The following is a 21,998-nucleotide window of genomic DNA, read 5'->3' on the forward strand; positions in this document are numbered from 1 at the left end:
GTCTTTTTGAGACAGGATCTCGCTATGCAATTCAGGCTGGCCTTGAGCTCACTTTGTAGCCCAGCCTGGTCTCAAAATCGCAACAATCCTCCTGCCTCAGCCTCCTGGGTGCTGGGATTACAGGCATGCGCCACACGCCCAGCATGTTGAACTTTTCCTGAATTGCTATAGGTATATCCTCTGACTCTAACTGGAAGTTGTAGGTGCCTGTGGTCTGCCTAGATGGCCATATATTATTCATCCATGCCCTCTGAAAACAGATACTGTTTTAAAGTTCTTGATCCTTAACTGACATCTTGATTTTGGTGGAGAGGAAGCAGGCGTCTGTGTGCATTTTATATATGTCTTACTCTTGTTGATAATTTAGTATTCATGGCTTCTGCTAGGAACAGCTGTCAGCAGGGTCCTTGCTCTGTGGGAATTGTGATTTTGCAGGTGGGGCACAAATTTGAATTGCAGGTGCCAGTGGGTGGGAGCCAGTCATACAGTAAGCAGGAACCTCATGACTACCAGCTTCTTAGTGTGGTGGTAGAAGCTTGTAATCCTTACCATTTAACTGTTAATGAAATTAAAGCAACTTGTGAAAGCAATTTGAAAAGAAAGTCACATGCTGTAATGCAAGGGAATAAAATACAGGTCATAATTCTTTAAAAAGATAAAAATTTTAAATGAATTTAAAGTCTGCAATATAGAAAGTAGTCCTTTAGAGCTGGTATGTGTAAACCAGTATAAATTTGCTGTTACAAGTAAAACCAATTAGTGAAACTCTTTCAACAAATATTCCAGCCAGTAAAAAATTTCTAGACCAGAAAATGTGGAAAAATAGACTGCTAATTTAATGCTCAAGAATGACGCAAATGCAGGGCGATGTGGCTGGACAGGAAGTAGGAGCCTCTGTAAGCATCATTGTATGATACCAGTTGTAAGGAGATTAGTGTTTCTGCCTCCTACTCTCCTTCAGTGATGGAAATGAGGGCATCTGTGCAGTTTTGACACTTGTCAGAATTGCTCAAAACACCGTATTACCTGGGTTGTATTTTAACTGGGAATCTTTTTTGTGAATGGGGTGGGGAGGTACTAGGGATTGAACCCAGGACCTTGCACATGCTAAAGAAGTGCCCCGTCACTGAGCAGCATGCTCAGCCCAGGAATCACATTGTTATTTATAAATATCCTGCTATATGAATACAAAGGTCTTCAGTGTACTTGTAGCTTTCTTGATTTTTAGATGCTATATAATTAATAAGCTTAGCTGTTTGTGAGGTTTTTAAAAATATTCTTCTTCAGTGTAGTATCCTTAGATTCCTGTTGGTAAAACTGTGTCAGAAAACATAAGGAATGCAAAAGTAACTGAAAAACATCAAAATCAAATTTAGTAAAAATAACCTATCAGTGGTTATTAAAAAAACCCCTGTGCTTAGGCCTAGTGTGTGTCTAGCACTTAGTAACAACTGATAACTGAGTCTGAGTACCTTTATATTTTTCTTGGACATACATGGATAGTTCATCTTTTGCTATGACTTTTTATGTTTCTCAGTATTTCCATGTGAGACAATAGATTCTCTGAGTGAGATGTTGATGTAATTGGATTTTCTGTAGAGCTAGACAAGGTGTTTTATCATTCTTTCTGTTTGATAATACAAATGGCTCTTCTTTTATTGCTAGGCTTTACCAAATTTGCTTTAGAAATCTGAATATATTCATAACCTCATGGAAACTAACAGATTAAAAACTTTATTATAGCAACCATATAAATGTTCATCTATTAGTCATATTTAATCCTAACATGTATAAGCTAGAAACTGTTCCAGAATTTTAGTAACGTTGTGAAATCAATTTATAGTTTTCTTTTGTTGTTACTTTGTGGCCATTTTATTATGACCCCCTTCCCCAATCTGAGGTACTGCCTTCTATTTCCCACAGTAGCTGGTTGGTGGTGGTACAGGGCTGGGAGAAGCAAGACCACAAAAAACAAAACACTAAACACCTCTAGAATCTGAGGCTCCATCGTTCTCCCAAAGATCTCCCATATATGATGTCTTTATTCATCCATCCCCGAATGCAACAGTAGATGAATGAGCGAGCGTTCAAAACTGAGAAAAACCTGGTCCCTGCCCTCAGACACTACCTGCGGGTACTAATCTTGGACACAATTCCAGGGGCCCTTGTTCACTTACAGGCCATGTTCGTTGTCCAGTTCACACAGATAATATTCTAGGGCAGGTCTTTGGCAGTGTTCCAAAAATCTCACAGCTTTCCCCCAAAAACTGGACCATAAAGATGTACCATGGAAAGATTTTTGCTTTCCTATTTTCAGTATACTCTCTAAGATATGAGATTGTTTTCAGTTATTTTTCCTGTCAAATATTGGCCATTCTGACATATATCTTAAAAATGCCCATCTCAACATTCATAACTGTAATCCATCAAAGTGCAACTATGCCATTTGATAACTGGAAGTAAATATAGCCACACTGGAAATTGAAGTTACAGTTCTCCTTTTAGGAAAATAAGTAACATGGAAATTTTTAGTAGTGATTCTTTTTCATGATATGCCCGATAGTGCTTTCTCAGAAAAGATGTCTTCAACATGTCATTTGCCTTGATCTTTAAGATAATTACCCATGAACAATTTTTCCTGATGCCCTCCATATTGCATAAGGATTAATACATTTGCTGAGAGAAACCTTAATATAGGACTTCCTTTTCTGCATTATCTATCATATAATCACATTAAAGGTGTGCACAATTTAATGATGTTTTTTTTCTTGTGTTTCCTGGTTCACATGCATTTCTTGAAGAAGTGCTGTCACTGTTAGTGTTTTAAGTGCTGTGTCTTCTCTCTTCTTTGGTTGTTCCATAGTGTAAAAATTTCGACATTTAATGCAGTAGTTTGCATTTTCTATTTTTTTTTTTTTTTACATCGGTTTTCAGAAAGGCCATTGTTTCCTTACATTTTTAAATTAATTGTGGCTGGTTTCTGGATGTTACGAGTTTGAATATTTCTAGTTATCTATAAAACCTGGGTTATTTAAGACTCTGTCTCTGGAGTCTTCATTATCCATACTTGTCTGTTTTGAACTTGCACACATTGTAAAACATCACCAACTAGCTTATTTACCGGCACTAGGAGTGGTGATAAATTTCAGTTTTGTAGGAGAGGTTTGTTGTGTTTTCTGCTCAAGCCTCCAATTTTGAAGAGTTGATTTCACTTTTATCTTCATTCCTGCTGGCATTCACATCACATGGAGAGAAAACAAAGTTGGCATCCTAATTTCTTTTTCTCCTTAACCTGACCATCGACTAACCTGATAAAGACACGTCGTTCTGCTTGGGTGGGCAGCAGAGCATAGTCACTGGCCTGGGAATCAGGAGACACAATTGCTGGTTCTGGGACTGAGGTTGAGCCATACAATACAGTTTCCTTATGTGGAGAAATCAGAACGTTGCTGTAAGCATTCTCTGAAGTCCTTCTATCTCTGAATTTTAGCATTCAAGTAAATTGTACCTCTAAATGATAAGTTTCCGTGGAGACTGCTGGGGTTCCTTCTGCGTGGCTTATAAATCGAGTTAGGGTTGAGATATTTTGTTAAAGTTTGATTTTTTTAGGGTTTAATTTTGTCTGATACTATTAGTCCTCAATGAAATGCTTTTTTCTGCTGCTGTCTCATGTGTGTACTCTGTGGACCGTGCAATTCATTCTTCCATTTCATACTACACACTGATAGGTGTGGGGCCTGCAAGGACAGGAAAGGCCCTGTCATGCCTTCAAGGTCAAAGGGAAAGGCAGTGTGATTTGCGATAGCAAGGTATACAGTGGTGGATCTGAAGCCAAGGTGAACAGTTTGCCCCTCATGGATGATTAAGGGGGCAGGGGGCAAAGCAGGCTTTGCAGCTTTGCCCAGAAAGCTATTCTTCTATGCTAAGTTCACCGTGTGGGGTTGAAGGACATGTAGTTCACACCATGGATAAAGGAATCACTAAGAGATAACATAGCTGACATTTATGGATAGAGATGGAAGGAATGATTTGGGGCAAAGATAGGGAGAGAAGAAAAGTGGCTAGAGATTAGAATGCAGGGCTGTTTAGCAATACTTGAAATCCGACTGTCTTGACTGAATGTGCATAGTAAAGGAAAAACAAAGGTTTCAAGAGATTTCTGGGTGTCGGACTCAGACAATGGGACCAGAAAGCAAAAGTACTCCTTTTGCATTTGATTTAAAAATAGTAATAACACAACATGCATTTACATGGGCTGTGTGAAGTGTATGAGCGAAATCATCACTGGGACTTTGGGGACATTCATGCCCCTTGGCACGTGAAGAAGGCTGGGCTTCTTGACCGTTTGCAGCCTTACTGCAGACGTGGCTCCGAGATCCGGGCTGTGGTCTCCCCCTGTGTCAGCAGCAGGCCACCCTGGGACTGGACCCTTCTGACCCACATTTGCTTCCTGTGTTTTCTTCTCTACGTTTAATTTTCTTTGGATATCCTTCCTTTATAAGTACACCTTCTTAGAGAAGTAATTTTGTTGAGTAGTTGGAAATACACATCTCGAAGTTGTCCTTTTATCAAAAGCTTATGATCTTGAAGCGTGTGTTTTCGAAAAGGGGCTTTATTCACAGTCCAGGGTTTTATTTTCATGCCTTGAGAGCTGAGGGCTCCATAGCACTATTTGACTAAGATATATTGTGCCCCTCGGTGCTTAATGAAGCACTAACCGCAGTAAATGATGAGTGACAGTTTCATCAATTCAGTTCCTTCAGTAGGCACCAAGGGCATGGTGCAGTGTAATTTTTTAATCTTTCACTTTTCAAGTCCTGTGAATGCTGAAATGAAAAGCTCAGATTTGTTATATATAATAAATTTTCTCACAGGTTATAGGCAAAGAATGTTTTTAATTTTGTTCTTTTAGGAGCTGATCTCCTAGGGAACAAAAACTCTTTGGTCTGTTTCGTGAATAGATACCTTCCTTCAGAGTAAAGTGAGATAAATATGTGACTACCTTCATGCATCAAATAGTCCTAGCTTTCACTGCATAATGGTATATTTCAGTGAACCATAGCTGAATAAAATTACCTCCTAGGTTAATTAACATGAAAGGGTTCTGAGTCAGTATTTTGTCTGTGTGTGTTAAAGTTAGGTTGTGTTTCACATTTCATCTGATATATGTTGCTGGTCTCCTGTTCCTTTGTTGTTCTTAGGCTGGGCCCTCAATACACAGCTCAGAAATTCATCTGAATTATATAATTCCTTTCCAACCAGAATTACCTACTTTCCTTTAGACTCTTGCTCTTCAATATGTAGCTTTGCGAATAAAGGCTTTAGTGACACTTAGAAATCTGTTGAAGACACAAAACCTCACCTAACAGGTCAGAAGACAGATTCTAACAAGATCGTGTGATGCTCACACACATTAGGCAGGAGGGGCACTGCATCCAGTGCTGCTTTTGGATGGATGCATAGGCTTTGAGGACATCGCTGGTGCCAACATAATGTTGATGGGGAAAGGAAAAAGAATGAACTTGCACTGAGTTACAGCTCTGATCGTCTGCTTGCCTTCTGTCAGAGCAGCTTGACAGTGAGTGCCTTTATCTACAGCCAGCCCTCCTTCCCACTGTTTTGACAATGCAGAGGGATCTCAGTGGCTTTAAATCATGCTCTGAACTGGAGTAGAGCGCCTTGCAACTCTGCGCTGTGGAAGTCTATATGAGCAGGCGCAGCCTCCCCTGCTGTGACGGGGCAGTTAGGTGGGCTGCTGTCGCCTCTGCATGAGGAGGAATACACAGGCCATGCTGCGTCGCCATCTCTCTAGGGCTTTGCAGGGAAACCTGCCACTCGAGAAGCTGTCATCTTTGCTTGAAACGCTCTTTCCTAAGTAATCTTAATCCTTCCCGATAAATGGCTCAAATGAGACACTAAAATATATTGTGACGGTTTTGAGCTTTTAATTGCACTGTGTTTTGAAATGCTGTAGTCTTTCTGCATTGTGTACTGAGATGTTTGGCCTCAAAATTAGGGAAAAACAGTATTTATATGTTTTCACTAAGCCTAAAAATACGTTAATGTCAGCTGGACTTCTTCATGTGGGTTAATCTTTTGTAGGGTTAAGTACCATTTCGTTTTGTTTAGTTTTGTTTTTGGTCTTTTTGAGACTGGGTCTTGCTGTGCAGTTCAGGCTAGCCTTGAGTTCACTCTGTAGCCCAGGCTGGTCTCAAACTCACAAAGATCCTCCTCCCTCAGCCTCCCGAGTGCTGGGATTACAGGCATGCACCACCACCCCTGGCTTAAGTACCATTTTGTATGTTACAATAATGTCTTCGTGAGACAAATGAAGTTATTTTCCTGCATCATAAAATCTCAGGACTTTAATAGGTAGTTAATTTAGATTGTGTATTAGCCACTGACTTTAGTGACCTACCCTATTTCACTCAAGTCTAATGATGTTGTCATGTTCTGTAACTCCTCTCATTCATTTGGACTAGATCTTTAAAAGTCAGAGACCAAATCCTCTTTCTGAGAAGGATGTTGGTGGCCAGTACATTTGCAAATAAGTAAATCAGAGTCATAGAGTGTATGATGGGAAGCAGAGAGTTAGGAATTATAACCCAGTTTGAGTGATCAGAAAGACTTCCCGAAGATGTAACATTGAGCTTGCCTGTTTCTTGCTCTAGTGAGGAAGAGAGTTCTTGTAATTCTACTTTTTCTCTGATTCCACATATTATAATCCCCTCCACTGTCCTAAATATAATAGTTTTAGTAAATTTTTTCATCTTGAATTTCTTTGCGATAAAGTGTGTATCTGTTTTAAAATACCTTCATGTCAAACTTAATTAATCTTTAATTAATTTAATTCCATGTTCTTTCCTCTTGAACCTTAACTCATATTCTGTATCCTGAGCCTGCAGTTCTAGAAGGTTCGTGTTGCTTACAAGGAAAAAAAAAAAGCATCAAATTATACAGAGGATTTTTATTGTTGTTTCCACTCGTAGGGAAAAACTGGAAATATCATAGCTTTTCTACCTATAGTGATTAATTCTGTGTAGCCCTACCCAGGGTAAAGCTGTTCTTTTTCATTTTGTCTTTTTTAAAATAATCTTTTAATTTTAGAGTAGTGTTATATTTATGGATATTCTGCAAAGATATTAGAAGTACTTCTCACCCAAGTTCCCCTGTGGTTAACATTTTACATAACTCTGGTACATTTGTGACAGCAGGGAGCCCACACTGGTGCATTACTGTTAACTAAATAGCTGTGTTTTATTTATGTATTTTCTTTTTTTACTTTTTAAATATGCTTCCAGGCTGACCCTGAACTTTTGGACTCAAGTTGTTGTCCTTAGTCTATGAGTAGCTAGGATTATACCATCATACCTGGCTTCTAAATAACTTTAGTTTGGTTTTGCTAATTTTTTCTTACCTTTTTGGAAGTGGTTTCTAGGTTCTTTCTGTCCTGAACAAAGACTTGGTCAAGACAAGTACAAACCTAGCAAAGTTTTACCTTTGTGAAAGGTAGGAAAAGAAACAGGCCTTGCAGAAGGAGTTTGGGTCACATAAAAGTAGAAAAATAGGAATGCTCTACATGATGAAAGCATGCTACAGGGAGAGAACACAGTAGCAAAAACCTCAGTGTTGACTGTCTTATTTTTTTTTTCCCTTCTCAGGCTGGAATTAGGTTTAGGTCCATCTATTGAAACCCTGCTCAGATTCTTGCAAGAAGTCTAGGTGCAGGACTTTGGGAAAGGCTCTGCACCTAAAATTTTGTAATTAACAGATCAGGCCTACTTCCCCAGCCAGTTTTGCCACACCCTAATCGCCTGCCTCAGGATACCACATTACATTAACCTGTCATGTGTCCTTAGCCTCCTCTTGATGAGGATAGTTTTACAGACTCCTTGTTTTTGATGACCTTCACAGTTTTGAAGACTACTGCTTAGGTATATTTTAGAGTCATTCAATTTGGATTTGGTAGTATTTGGGGAAGACGTAGCAGAGGTGAAGTAACGCAGTCTCATCACATCTCACCAGGTGTATGTGCTATCAGTGTGACTTACCACTGAGGATGTTACCCTTGATCTTATGGCTCAGTAGTGTTTGCCAGTTTTCTCTATTGCAAAGTTGCTGTCCACTTCTGGCACCTCCTCCCTGTTTCACTCTTTGGAAACAAGTTGCTAAATTCATTTCACACTGGGTAGTCAAGGAGAAGGAGATTTGCATTTCTTTTGATTCATTAATTCAACAAATATTTTTGAGCCTTTTTATTCTGTTACGTCCTGGGGACAAGACAGTGACACAACCTTGTCCTTGAATTTATGAATTTTTCCGTTTAGAGGAGATATACTCCCCACACCGAAAAAAACAGTTTAATATTTATAAGTGTCATAAAGGGGAAAAATAGGGCAAGGAGGGCAAGGCATAGCCGAATAAAAAGGAAGAGCCTGCCTTACATATTGAAAATGTTTCTCAGTGGAGACATTTGAGCTGCCCCTGCTTAAAAAGTAGAAATTATTTACTTACCAGGTAGTCAGGAAGAAGAATATCTTATGCAGAGAGCCCGAAATGGGAAAAATGGAAAAGAGCATGTCCTGTTTCAGGAACAGCCAGAAAGTAGCATGACTGGATAAGAGGAACTGCGTGGACATTGTGGAGGTATGATGTGAATTTGAAAAAAGGTTAGCCAAACAGCACATGGGGCCTTCATTGCACCTGCTATAGTTTGGCGAGGGTTAAAGAGTGCCCCTCAATGACTCTGTTTTGGAAGCTTAGTCACCAGGGCAGTAATATTAGGAGGAACTTGGCTCTTTCAGCTCAGGGATCCTGTAGTAGGTCCTTGGGTCATTGGGGCTTGCTCTTAGAAGGGACTGAATTATGTCTTACAGACCTGCTTAGTTTTTCTAAGAGAGCAGATCTAAACTCTAGTCTCTCTGGCTTCTTATTTTAAAATATTATTTCTTTTTCCAACATACTCCTGCCATTACCACCACCATGAGGTAATGTAGCCAAGGGCGAAGGACTACTCCACAACCTATACTATGCTGTTTGCACTTTCAGCCTCCCAAACTGAGCTAAATAAACTTGTTTTCTTCATAAAGTTAGCCTGCCTCTGGTTTTTAATGATACTTACCCCCCCAAAATGAACTAACATAGTCTCCAATCTCCATTGTTGATTTTAAAGGGAAATTATCTCAAAGATACATTTTTAAAAATCTGATTTCTTTCCTTTTGTTCTCATATGGACAGTGATATAGGATATAAGTAGAATGTAGGCAGGTGAGAAAAAATGCCCAGAAATTAATATGTCTTAGTTACTTCCTTATTGCTGAGATGAAATACCTGACACCCATAAGTTAAGTTTATTTTACCTCACAGTTTATAGAGGTATCTCTCTATAGTAAGGTGACTCCAAGGCAGAGGAGAAACAGCCCATGCAGAGCAGGACAGAGGCAGTGAGCTTTTCTTCTTCTTTCCCTTTTTCTTCCATCCAGGCTGCAAGCTTATTGCTTGGTGCCACCTACACTCGGAGTGGGTCTTTCCTCTTCAGTAAGTCCAGCATCCACACCCAGAACTATACTAAACCAATCAGTGGACTGATGTAGTATCACATATACATGATCCTGTTCCCTTCCAACAGCCCCACTTACAAGTGCATGAGGCTTTGAGGCGACATTTAGATGTAAGCCACAACAGTGTATAGCCTTTACATTTATAAAATTGAATTTAATATAACATTCCCTAATGCTTATAAAATAAAAGGTAGGTAATACTTTTAAGAAACAAGATGTTGTCCCCTGTCTTCTAAACACAAAACAGTGTTTAAAAATTTCATAAAAAGTAAATTCTCCTTCTGTCCTCATTATGCAAATCAACTCGCTAACTCCTCTGTCTTGAGAATAAAATCATTATAACTTGTTGTAGAAGCAACTTTACTAAAAATCGCTATGCAGTATTTTCTATCAGTTAAAATATGTTAAAGATTGAAATACCCATCTTTAACCAAGAGGTGTTGGTCAAAGGATACACCATTACAATTAGGAGTAAATTGAAGAGATCTGTCTTACAGCGTGGTGTAAAATGACAGTATATTGTATTCTTGAAACATGTTAAGGAAGTGTGAGCTGTTCTCACCACAAAAGTGATAACTACCTGAAGTACTGTACAAGTTAATTACTAGATTTTATCATTACTTTACAGGCCACATATCAAAGCATGTGTATATATATATATATATATATATATATATATTATATATATCTGTCAAATAAAAGGAAAGAAACTTGTAGAAAAAAATGTATGTCATGCTTGCCTTGTAGACCATATAAAAATAGGCAGACAGACAGCAGGTGCAGGTGGGATTCAGCCTGTAGGTCAGTTTGCGGGCCTCTGGGTCATTATGTGCTGAGCCTCCTCGCAGGAGAGCAAGAACTTTCACAACTCTTACTCTCATTTATTTTTTCTGTTCTGTTGTAACTGAGAAAGAACAGGTGGCTTTATAACTAGTGTTTGTAATTGTGTCTTTGCTAAAAGTTTTTTCATTTGTTGTTCACCATAAATTGTGTGAACCTCTCAAGTATGTCCTCCATGAGTATTGGGATACAGAAATAAATGGAAACCTCTGGCCTAAGGGAATAACACTAACTTCTTATCATGGAATATGTTTTTATTCTTTTTAAACTTTTCTTCTATTTTCCACACAGAAGTGTAACAGCAGCACCTGTTTCTCAAGATTTCTTTCTAACTGGACTCTGTTTTCTCTATCCGGAATGCTCCATGGCTACCCCTGGGTCCATCACTCCAGAATCCTTTTCTGCCTGTTCTAGTTCTCTTACCTTAGCATATCCTCCACACTGAGCTAGCTAGTTAGTGTTATTCCCTTAGGCCAGAGGTTTCCTGTCTCCTCTCATGCTCCTGTAGCATTGTCGTGGAACTATAGGACAGACCGTTTTAAAATGATGTATTTATAGCATATATACCTATGTAAAAGTAGCTTGATACTTCCCCAGATTGGTAACAGTTATACAAGTTCACATGACCTTACCTATAATGAGAAGTGGAACTGAAAAAAAATTCTAAATTATTAGGAACACAATGAAAACCTATGTCATTATCATGCCAGAAGAAAGTCCAAATTATCTTTATATTCTCTGTTTGAAATGAATATTCTCAGACTGAGGATATAGCTCAGTAGAAGAGCAGGTGCTTAGCATGGGCAAACCCCTAGGTTTGATCCCCAACACCAAAAAAGTAAAAAGAAAGGAAAAGGTATTGTAATATTTTTATGAATTTGTTGAAGATTGTGTTAATGTTTTATCCTCTGTTACAAAATACCTGAAAAAAATCAACTTAAAACAGGGAAGATTTATTTTGTCTCGTGGTGTTTGAGATTTCAGTCCATAGTCCCCTGGTTCCATTGGTGAGGCAGAAACATCATAATGGTATGGGATAGCAGAAGAAACTACTTTCCTCATTGTAGCCAGGAAGCAGAGAGAGAGGATCCTGAGAGGAAAGCACCTGGGTACAAGATACCCACCACCCAAGGGCATTCCTCCAGGACCCGCTCCCTTCAACCAGACCCCACCTCCTCAGTTTCCAGCACTTCGCTCCAGCACTTTGATGATGCCATCAAATTACTGTTTTGCTTTTTATTTTTTATTAGTCCATGTTTGTAGTAAGGTAGTAATAATGAATTCATTCATCATGGTAAGTTGATACATGTACATAACACATCTTAAGCCATCAAATTATAGATTCATCAGTAGATTGATCTACTTGGCTGGGTAGAGCCCTATAATCCAATCACCTTCCAAAGGGCCAAGTCTTCAGCTTGTGAGTCTGTAAGGGACCTCTCAGGCTCCAAGCATAACGAAGACTATCCAACTACAGTTGCAGAAAGCATTGGGTTTGCCAGACAGTTATTAATCAAATCTTCATTTATTTGTCTGATCTTTAGAGTACTATATTTGTGAGCTCTAAAAACTTGAAATTTCTTTGATTAAGTTTCTTATTCTAAATTCACTTTTATGTCCAATGTTTTATTTTACCTTGCATTTTTTTTTCATAACAAAAATCCCCAAACTATATGATGCCCAGGCCTGAAGGAACACCTGTCTCGGTTTTACTGCTAAGATTTCATTTTGACTTGTAATAAAAACTTGTTCATGGATCTGTGCCATAAGTTAATTTTGGGTATTTTGAATCCAAAAGATGAAAGATGTTTGCTGCTGAGTGATTGTTTTATGTGTTACTTTAGCAGCTGACGAATCCTGAAAACTTGAAAACAATGCATTCTATGACATCTTTACCTGTGACCACTTCTTATCCTTAAAATATTTATACTAAGCATATGATAATTACATAATGATTCAAATTCTACAAATTAGACATTTCCTGATACATGATCATGTATCATAAGGTAAACCACTCAGTGCAGTTGGTTTAATCTATCCAGAGAGAGGGAGCATAGGGCTAATTGAAGGTAGACAGCAGGAGAAAGGAAAGCAGCCATTGGTCCCTTCACATGAATTTAAAGGGCTTTCATTGCTGGTTGGCCGTAAGGCAGTAATAAAAGAATTCTGCATATTAATTTCGTGATAGGTTTCATAATTCTAATTTTTCATTTTCTTGTACATTTTAATTCTTGTGTGTTCTTTGAGTATAATTCTTGCTGCTTTTTTTTTTTTTTTTTGATTTTTTTTTAATTTTTTTTTTTTTCCGGTACTGGGAATCAAACTCACGACCTCACGCTTGCCAGGCAGGCGCTGTGCCACTGAGCTAAATCCCCAGCCCGTTCGCTGCTTTATTAGTATACCCCAAGCATCTTTGAGAAAGATGATGTCCAGAGGAGGGAGGGAGGGAAGGGCATGAGGATGTAAAAAGGATTAAGATGTGTTAGGTGTGTGTGCCACGTGAATGTTATCATTAGGTACTGCAAATATGTACTAATAAAAATAAAAACATTATAAAAAATTCTGCAAGAGGGTAGCATAGGAAACAGCTATTAGAAATGAAAGTCCAACTCCCTTAGCCAGCGAAGCAGATCAAAACCTATAGAAAACCATACTGTTTCATTTCAGCTGCAGAAAGTGACAGCATAGATGTATCTTTTAATCATTCTAAGTCTCATAATTTGGAGATGATATTAACTAAGAAGTACTGAGTAAAAGAAATTCTGTGTGCAGTTCTGACAATGTAATAGCTAGCTCTGTGCAGTCGGGTGGTGGTGGTTCTTCTGAGGGTCTTCACCCTCAGAGTCACAGCTAGGGAAGGGAAGACGGAGGCCAAAAGGTAGAGAATAGAGAGTATGTTCTGAATGTAAAAAAAAAAAATAAAGAGAATGAAGGTGTAAGTATTAAAGATCCAAGATATTTTATGAAAACAAATAAGACAATAGAAATGTAGATCAGTAGTCTTAGAAAAGAATTCCTGGCAGAAAAAATTTGGAAAAGCACCACACTAGAATTTTAGATAGACTTAACCCAGTCATCTGAAATGTTAATATTTATAAGCATGTCATTGCATTTTATTACACCAATAAAATAATTCTCTCCATACCTGTGTTGTCAAATCTAAAATGAAAATGTGTATTAAAATCCATCTGTCTGGAACCATTTAACACTAATCCTTTATTACTTATTTTTATGGTATAAGGTAGAATTTGTTTCATTTTAGTCACTTTGTCACTTCCATTGAAATAGAAATTATGCGGTATAGTAGGAAAGGCATTCTGCAAATGTATTGCATTCATTCAAAGTATTGTTTTTATATATCTTTGATAACAGGTGGAGCAGATGTACAAAAGTAGGTCACTTGTCGTTTACCTCATAGGTTCTCATGTACCTTAAAAACACAAGGGTTTGCCTGCCCTACACTGACTGTAAGTGCAGCAGTTGAACATGTTCATGGTTTTATTAGGGTAGTTGCCTTAAACATAAATTCTTTCAAAGATCCACCATTTTTTTTTTTAAATCTGGAGAATTGCTAGGAAGTAGAGAGATCTCAGGAAAAGGGGAAAGAATCCCACTGGATTTTCTGAACATGCCAGCCTCCAGAAGGCAGAAACCAGGGCAGCTCAAGGACTGACTGCTTGTAGGAACATGAAGCTGTTCATGTAAGTTTTCAGTTACTAATGTGGTTTATCCCATCTACCTGTGCTACTTTCTTATCATCCTGCTCCCAATGACCTGTTCTTCAGAATCCAACCGGAAGTATCTAATGGCATTTCTTCCCATATTCTGGATAGTTATTCCTGCAGGGTGAGGTACAGGGTACTGTGGTCTAAGAATCAGGTCTTCTGATACAGCGGACTGTCTTGCTTCATAGGAACTGGGAGCATGGCAAGTAAAGATAGGAGGCGAGGCTGATACATCAAGGGCTTAACCAGAAGTTTGTAAGGGGTGCTCTCTTATTTTTGGGAACGTTCATGGAAGCCTTCATGGAGGAGATGACATTTGTGCAGGATTACAGAGGTTGAGTTGGATTTAGATATGTAGAGAAATAGGTAGAGAAGTTGGGTATATTAGGTAGTGAAGCAAGTTAAGGCAAGTTCTGCAGGTTAACATGTAGCCCTAAATTAGTCTTGACTCAGCAATCCTCAGAGTAGCTAATAAGCAGTGCCTGCCAGTGATCATGGAGAATCTCTGGGGTTTGTGGCCTGAGCATTTGTGGTTTTTAAGAGTCCCTGAATGATACTGATGAAGTTGAGCACCACAGGACAGCTATAGGCTACATTATGCATTCGTGAGATATAGTTGGAAAAGGGTGCTATAACGTAAGTGGAGGCTTTTGTATGTTGGACCAAGGACTTTCTCAAATGCATCTTGTAAGAAGCCACCAAAGCTACTACTTTGTTAGATTCCACTGTTTTTTCAGCCAGTGTGGCTGCATCTGTTTAGTATTCTTCCAGGGGAATAGACCCGGGAAGGAGAGCTGTGGTGTAAGTATGTCACGTACCTCTTATCGCTCATTGAAGAGTATTATTGATTCATTGCTTCTTTTCTTTCAAGGGGATAGTGTAATCTCTGATTTAGTTTTTTAAGCAGAATAGATTGAAGCTTCTATAATGATTCTCTCTTCTCTTTTCAGGGGAGTCGGCTGCATCTTTGTAGAGATGATACAAGGTGTTGCTGCTTTTCCAGGCATGAAAGACATTCAGGATCAACTTGAACGAATATTTCTGGTAAGTTCTTACGCCAGAAAAACTGGATTCTAGTGAGTCAAGTAGTGACACATTCTATAGTGATCAATGGAAGATATTTTGAAATGGTTTCATTTGTTGTTGCATTTAGTGTTAGCATATTTTTGAACCCTTGAGAAGCAGGAAATTAATTGAGAGTTGTGTTTTTCAACTATTGCACATGAATAATATACCAAAATTGTAAGAAGTAATAAGGTAGAGAGAGAGTAATGGATTAAAAATGAGTGCTCAGAACAATTCTGCATAACTTCTCTGGAGACCCAGGCCCTGTGAAGTGGGCTGGTTTAACTCCCTAACTGGTAACTGGCTTCCATAGCATGTAGCTTGACCAGCCCAGGTGCAGAGAGGGAGAGAAGAAGCCTTACAGTGGAGAGGAGGGGCGAACAGCTCCCGCCCCAGAACAGCATCAGTGATGGTAAGCCGCGATTGTGGCCTGGACCTTTGAGATGATGTTTTGAGAATGGCACTTTGCCTTGGTGGTCTTCCTCACAACACACTAAACCCAGTCTAATTGTGCGAACACATCACACAAAACCAAATTGTAGGGCATTCTCTAATACACCTGTCTGGTCTTCCTCAGAAGTATCAAGGTCATCAAAAACAAGGGAAGTTTGAGAAACTGTCACAACCCAGAGAGGGCTGTACACAGAATCTTGGAACCAAAAAAGCACATTAGAGAAAATCTAGTGAAATTCAAGGAAAGTATGATGTTTAGTTAATTACCAACGTGCAAGTAGGCAAGGTCTTTAGTCCTGACACAGGTATGACATAATGTAGGATTTTCACAGGAGGGAGAAGTACATGAACTCTGCACTGTTTCTTTTCTGCAACTTCTATAAATCTGAAACTATTCTAAAATTAAAAGCATAGAGTTTTCTTTTTAATCTATAAAAATAATTATTCTGGAGCCAGATTACATGAGTTTATAGTATGTGTCGCTTTTTAGCCAAGTGACTTTACATAAGAGACTTTGCAGCTTTCTGAGTGTTCGTTTTCCCATGGGTGAAATGCAGGCTAATAATAGCAACTGCCTCATAGGCTGCTCTGAAGAATCACTGACCTACTACACAAAATGCTTTCAGAATGCTTGGTATACAATAAATACTTTAGGAGTATAATTTGTTGTTTTTATTTTATGTCAAATAGGCTTTCTATGGTAGCTCGTAGTCATTTATACAAATTATTTAAATATGAAATCAGAGCTTGATAAATTAGTTTTTGTTAAAAGGAGTCAGATTAAATACATTGGAAATAGCTAACATCGCTATGCTTTTACTTTCTGTAATAAAACTCCTGTAAGAAATCCCTGAGGCAGATTCTTGGGATGGCCTGTATGAAGAGATGTACTTGGTGAATTATCAGTCATTTTAGTGATGCAGATATATTGAAGCGTGGCTTTCATACTGAGTGTAGAACTATGGTAGGGTGTAGTGACATGAACTGAGACTTCCTCACTCTAGTGTTCTCTTGATGTGAACAATAAAATGATAAGAAAAAGAGACAGGAAACGAAGTTAAAGCACACATAACTTCTTCCTCCAAGGCCTACCTTGCCGTCGGCCCCTGTACATAGACAGCAGATGGACAAACAGAAGAGTCTCTAACAGAAATCCTCCTCAAAGTGTTGTGCTGTTGACTTCTTTTTCTCCTGGAAGCCATGTTTACCTGCTTCGATTCAATTTTATTGTATTGATATCCGTAAATTCCCACACAAATGTTTAAGTGATTCCTTATGACTATAAAGTAATGCATTTTGTAATGAAAAATTTTCACAGTGTCAAAAAGGTATAAGCTGAAAAATCATTTTTTGTCCTATTACCCAGAGAAAACCACCTGTAGCATTTTGATATTAGCTACCATAGATGTTTTTTCTATATATATTTTAACAAATCGAATCATATCTTGTATGTATACTATTTGTAACTCACTATTTTCACTTAACAATGTATAATGAACATTTTTCATTGAAAAACATATTAAGGAACCTGTCATCATTCTTAATGACATGGAAGTGTATAATTGTGTGGATGAGACATTCTCTGCTTAACCAGCCTGATACTGATTGCTTGTTTACAGCACTTTTCTATAATAAAGTGCTGCCCGAGACATCCATAGTACATCTGTCCTAGTAAGAATAATTCTCAACCTTTGTTGAATTCATATCATCTTGTTTTTTGGAAATTGTGTATCATTTCTGTTTTGGGGATTATTTTTTAGTCTCTTTAAAAGAAAAAAATTAAAAAAGAATAATTGTTAGAAAAGAAAGTCCTTAATTCAGTTAAATTTAATTTTCCTAAATGTATAACTATTCTTACACATCTGTTCCTTCATCTGAACGCATAAAACACTTCCTCTTTTCCTTCAAAAGTACTTACTTTCTTCATTGGATTACATGTGGCTGGTAGATTATATTAGGAAAAAGTAATTTAAAATTGAGTTTTCCCACCTATAAATAAATTATTCATTCTTCATAGACCTTAATATGAGTATAGTTTGCTGTTTACTTGTTTTTAGAAACAGGCGTCTCACTATGTAGTTCATCTTCGTCTTGAACTCACTGTGTAGCCCAGGCTGTTCTCAAAATCACAGTGATCTTCCTGCCTCAGCCTCATGAGTGCTGGGATTACAGGTGTGCACCACCATGCCCAGAAAGAGTATGGTTTTCATAAATATATTTTCTTTTCCTTCTTCCTACCCAAGCCTGTATTTTCAGAGTCCAGAATGCTGACCATTACACAATGGTGAGCCTATATTTTCATTTAATTATTTTAAATATCTTTACTACAAGTGTTTGCTTAACAATATGATAAACTTTTCTATAAATTTTATCAGTGGAAAAAAAATGAAATGGAAATTCAATGAAGTATAGGTTTCTTCATATAGATTCCATGCTCAAGTATATCTCCAAATATTTACCTTTTTAATTTATCTAAAGCTTAGTATAATAATACCACTGACTTACATTCTGAGAATAATTTCCTAAATTTTATATTCCACTCACCTATCTTTTGTTATTCTGTTATTGAAAAATAGTTACATAACATCAAATTTCTGATTTGATTGATGCCAAAATAATTACGTTTCCTTGTATTTCAAATAAGAAAATTTGAAAAGGAATCATATAGAAAGAAATATCTCTATATTTACATTATTTCAAGATGAATTTAAAAGGAATTGATGGGGGATGTAGCTGAGCAGCACAGCACCTGCCTAGCAGATGCAAGGTCATGAGTTCGATGCCTGGTACCTCCCCCCCTAAAAAAAAAGAATTTAAAAGGAATTAAATGGTAACATAAATGTGTTACGTTATATTGCAATAAAACCAAATAATGAGTTTCATGAAGCATAATTTGTGGACATAGCATACTTAATCAAAATTTTCATTTGAAATATTTATGTAAGGTAAATAAATTTAGTGGGTAGTATCTTGTTGGATTGCTTCTTGTATGTGGATTTTGCTATTATTTCTTAATTTTATGTCAACACTACAGTTTTCTAATTTTATGCATTGTCAGAGACCTTTGAGCAATGATTGGCTCTTAATAAGCCAGAGAAATAAATCACTATAAATTTCCCAAGGGATTATTGATACTAATCTACTGTTTGCTTGTATTAGAGCACAGAGACCTTTAAATGCAGATAAGCATCTGGACTGAGGGCAGCCACTCTTTCCCTTACTGTAGTTGTTTTACATGTGTAATGCTTTGATAATCAAGAGTTACAAAATCATCATTTATATAAAATTGCTGCTTTAGAATTTAATGATTTACATTTTGCCCTGAAGAATTAGACGCAACCAAAATAAGAGAAATCTAAAGACTTCTTTTGACATCAAATGTTACCATCTTAAATATTTTCTTCTCTCCACTGAATTGTTTAAAAAATTAGCTGTATATCACATACTAAACAGGCGAACTCTCTCAGGAATTGTGTGATTCTTCAAAGGGGAAGTTTTACAGGCTCAATATGGTTGAATCACTGGGGAAAATGCTTTTCCTTGGTAACCCTTTATATCTGGTGTGAAGAGGAATGACTATCAAGATTAAGCCTGCAGGCTTCTATATAAAGTACCAAAGATCCTTTTCGAAAGTGGCAGTTGTGTCTGGACTCCAGGCAGTGATTTTCTAAAATCGTGAAACCCTGGATTGTTTGGCGCTATCGGTAATACAGGGATTAAGTCATTCATTTGCCAGAGAAATGTATGTGGAAGGTGACTAATAACTTTAAAGCCCCAAATTAATACCTTGTTACCCAGGGTAACTAATATAATGGGCTTCCACCCACTGAGACTTTGTTAAAAAAATGTGGAAGGTAACAAAGATCACCTAGTAAAAGCCTTTATATTTTTCTTTTCTCCCTCTTGTGGTGGAAGGGAACAGTTCATATTTTTAACAAATCCAATGAGTTGATTTCCAGAACATAACTGTGTTCACTTATACTAGGTGAGGTGACTTTGCTACTATCAGAGATCTCACTATTAAGTAATTTTCCTCGATATTATGATGTTCTCATGTAAGTAAGGAAGGAAAGTGATAGCATTTTGAGAAATTATATTCAGGACATTTTGGTTTGCGAAGTGAATAGGCTCCTATTTCTCTAAGCAGCAACCCTGCTCTTAGGTAGAAAAAGTGATTTATTTCCATTTCTTCCGTATTACCTGTTTTTAAATGTAGGATAATATAATCCATTCACTTCCATTAGTGACAAAAAATGAGCCGTGGATGCATTCATTCAGATAAATATGTATTCAGAGTAACAAGATGAAAACTAATAAAAAGAATTTGCATTCTAATCACATTTACTGAATTGGAAAGAAGTCTTCTTCGTGGAACCCTGGGAATATGTGTCTCTCTCACTTCAAAACAGCTGAACAAATGGCAGCGAGAGCTTGCACAGCTGTCTGAAAGCTTTGGCAGACGCTTCTGGGTTTGTGTGGCTTGTGGCCCAGAACACAGCGGTCGTGACAGAGAGGTGGCAGGATTCTCTTTGCTGGGCCTGTTGTTTTTCCCCCTTGTCCTTGAACGTTGATAACTCTGACGGTCTCACCACTCTCTGCTGCCTGGGTCTCCTGGCATAGAATGGAAATCCATCTACCAGTTGTTGACCTATTTTATCTGATTTGGTTGGTATACTTGTTAAAATTGTGTGTGTGTGTGTGTGTGTGTGTGTGTGTGTTTGAGAGAGAGAGGGACAGAGACAGAGAGGGAAAGATTGATTCAGGATTTAAGTGTATGTCTATGAGTGTATGTGAAAAGAGGCCTTTGAACCTTCAAAGCTACCTTTCAGTCTTTCTTTTGAGCGAGATCCTTCTTTCCACCTCTGTGCTTTGCCTTGAACTGACTGCAGAGAAGCAGGCTGCACCCCAGCTGCTACCCTCGTTTCCCTATCTGTGTCCAGGGTCTTAGTAATGGAACCGTAATCCTGAGGTTTCCTAACAGGCTTTATAGAATGCGAGGGCAAGCTGACACTGCCTTTTCCGCGGGTTATTACTTCCCAGGTGGATTTAGCCGCCACATTGTTCAGATCTCATCACTGCCATCATTTTCTCTGTGCTGCTTGGGCTCTTCGTCCCCAGCCCCAGGTATAATGAGACATAAAGGGATTGCGTGCAGTGTCAGCCCTGGAGAAAAAGGCCCCCACAGTCACAGTGGGCGGGCGAGACAGACCTTTCGAAGTGGAAGTTGTGATTAATTGCTGAGCAACTCATCAACAAATGGAAAGCTCAGTAATAATAGTGGATCTCACACGAGTTTAAATACTGAACTCTAGGAGCTAAATATTGGGTTGTTTTCCTAGGTTCCTTTTTATCCTGCCCAAGTTACCTTTTCTAGTAGATTCTGAGTACACCTCAAAATAATGTCAGCTGAGCTACATTTGAAAAGCTTCCAGAAACTTAGATCAGAAGGATATTACTACAAAACTGTTATCATATACCTTAGATGATATAAATGATGAAGAAGAGAAAAGAGTTGAAGATAGAAAGTTCCAGCATGGGAAATGAGGGGATAGTGAGGTCACTGAAAATAGTGGGTATGTGGGGAAGGAGTACCAGTGCAGGAGGGAAGGAATGAATCGGCTTATGTGGTAACAGGTCCCCCTGCTAGCCATATCAACAGATAGTTCATAAGCACCATGAGGAAAAGAATAGAGTTGAAAGGTCACTCACTCTTTTCATCAAAGAGACCGTGGTCATTCCCTACCTGGACTTATTCTTGCATAAGAAGGGAGGGGATAATACAGTAAAACACTGCCTGAAACCTAGAGGATGCTTACAACTTAGGGGTGAGTCCTGGGGCTAGGGAGGTAGGGCAGGAGAGAGTCGGTAGAGACACAATTAAAGGGAAGGGTAGGCAATAGAGATGTGAAAAATCCGAGGAAAAAATCACCACATCTGGGTTTAAGTAGGAACCTGTGGACTTCTCATGTCTTTCCAAAGCAGACCTGTGATTCTGTTCATGTTTCTGGTGCCGGAGGGAAGGTGTAGCCTCAGATGGAGGTCTTCCACTTCCGGCCCTGCTTTTACTAAGATTTTGTATATAAAATAAACCTCACTGCAGAAGGAAGGTTGAAAATCCTTCAACTAAAGATATCTTAAGTTCCTCCCAAGTAATAAAAAAATCTTTGGAAGAAAAGTTTTGAGGAGCAATCCAGTGAAAATGCAAATGTTAGAGAAATCAGTATCAAGCAACTCATTTATGAAGATATTACACCCATGTTCTGACAAAGAAAAGTTCTGTGCTTCCAAAACTAGTAGCAGTGTGTTAGTAAACTTCACTAAGGTCATTTGTCCTAAAAAAAAAAAAAAAAAAAAG

The 21,998-nt window shown here is 38.1% G+C and overlaps 1 protein-coding gene across 3 annotated transcripts in view; it reads left to right on the forward strand.

Annotated features, from left to right (window-relative positions):
• Nucleotides 1–21,998, forward strand: part of Cdk14 (cyclin-dependent kinase 14) — a 548,127-nt gene that overhangs the window by 315,179 nt on the left and 210,950 nt on the right. For all 3 annotated transcript variants that reach the window (XM_005387996.2, XM_005387994.2, XM_013516047.1), the window contains one exon: nt 15,076–15,169. In XM_005387996.2, the coding sequence (XP_005388053.1) occupies nt 15,076–15,169 (94 nt within the window). The remainder of the gene's footprint in view (nt 1–15,075; nt 15,170–21,998) is intronic.

This window comes from Chinchilla lanigera, unplaced genomic scaffold (genome assembly GCF_000276665.1).
Source record: "Chinchilla lanigera isolate Chin_1 unplaced genomic scaffold, ChiLan1.0 scaffold00031, whole genome shotgun sequence".
NCBI classification, from domain to species: domain Eukaryota; kingdom Metazoa; phylum Chordata; class Mammalia; order Rodentia; family Chinchillidae; genus Chinchilla; species Chinchilla lanigera.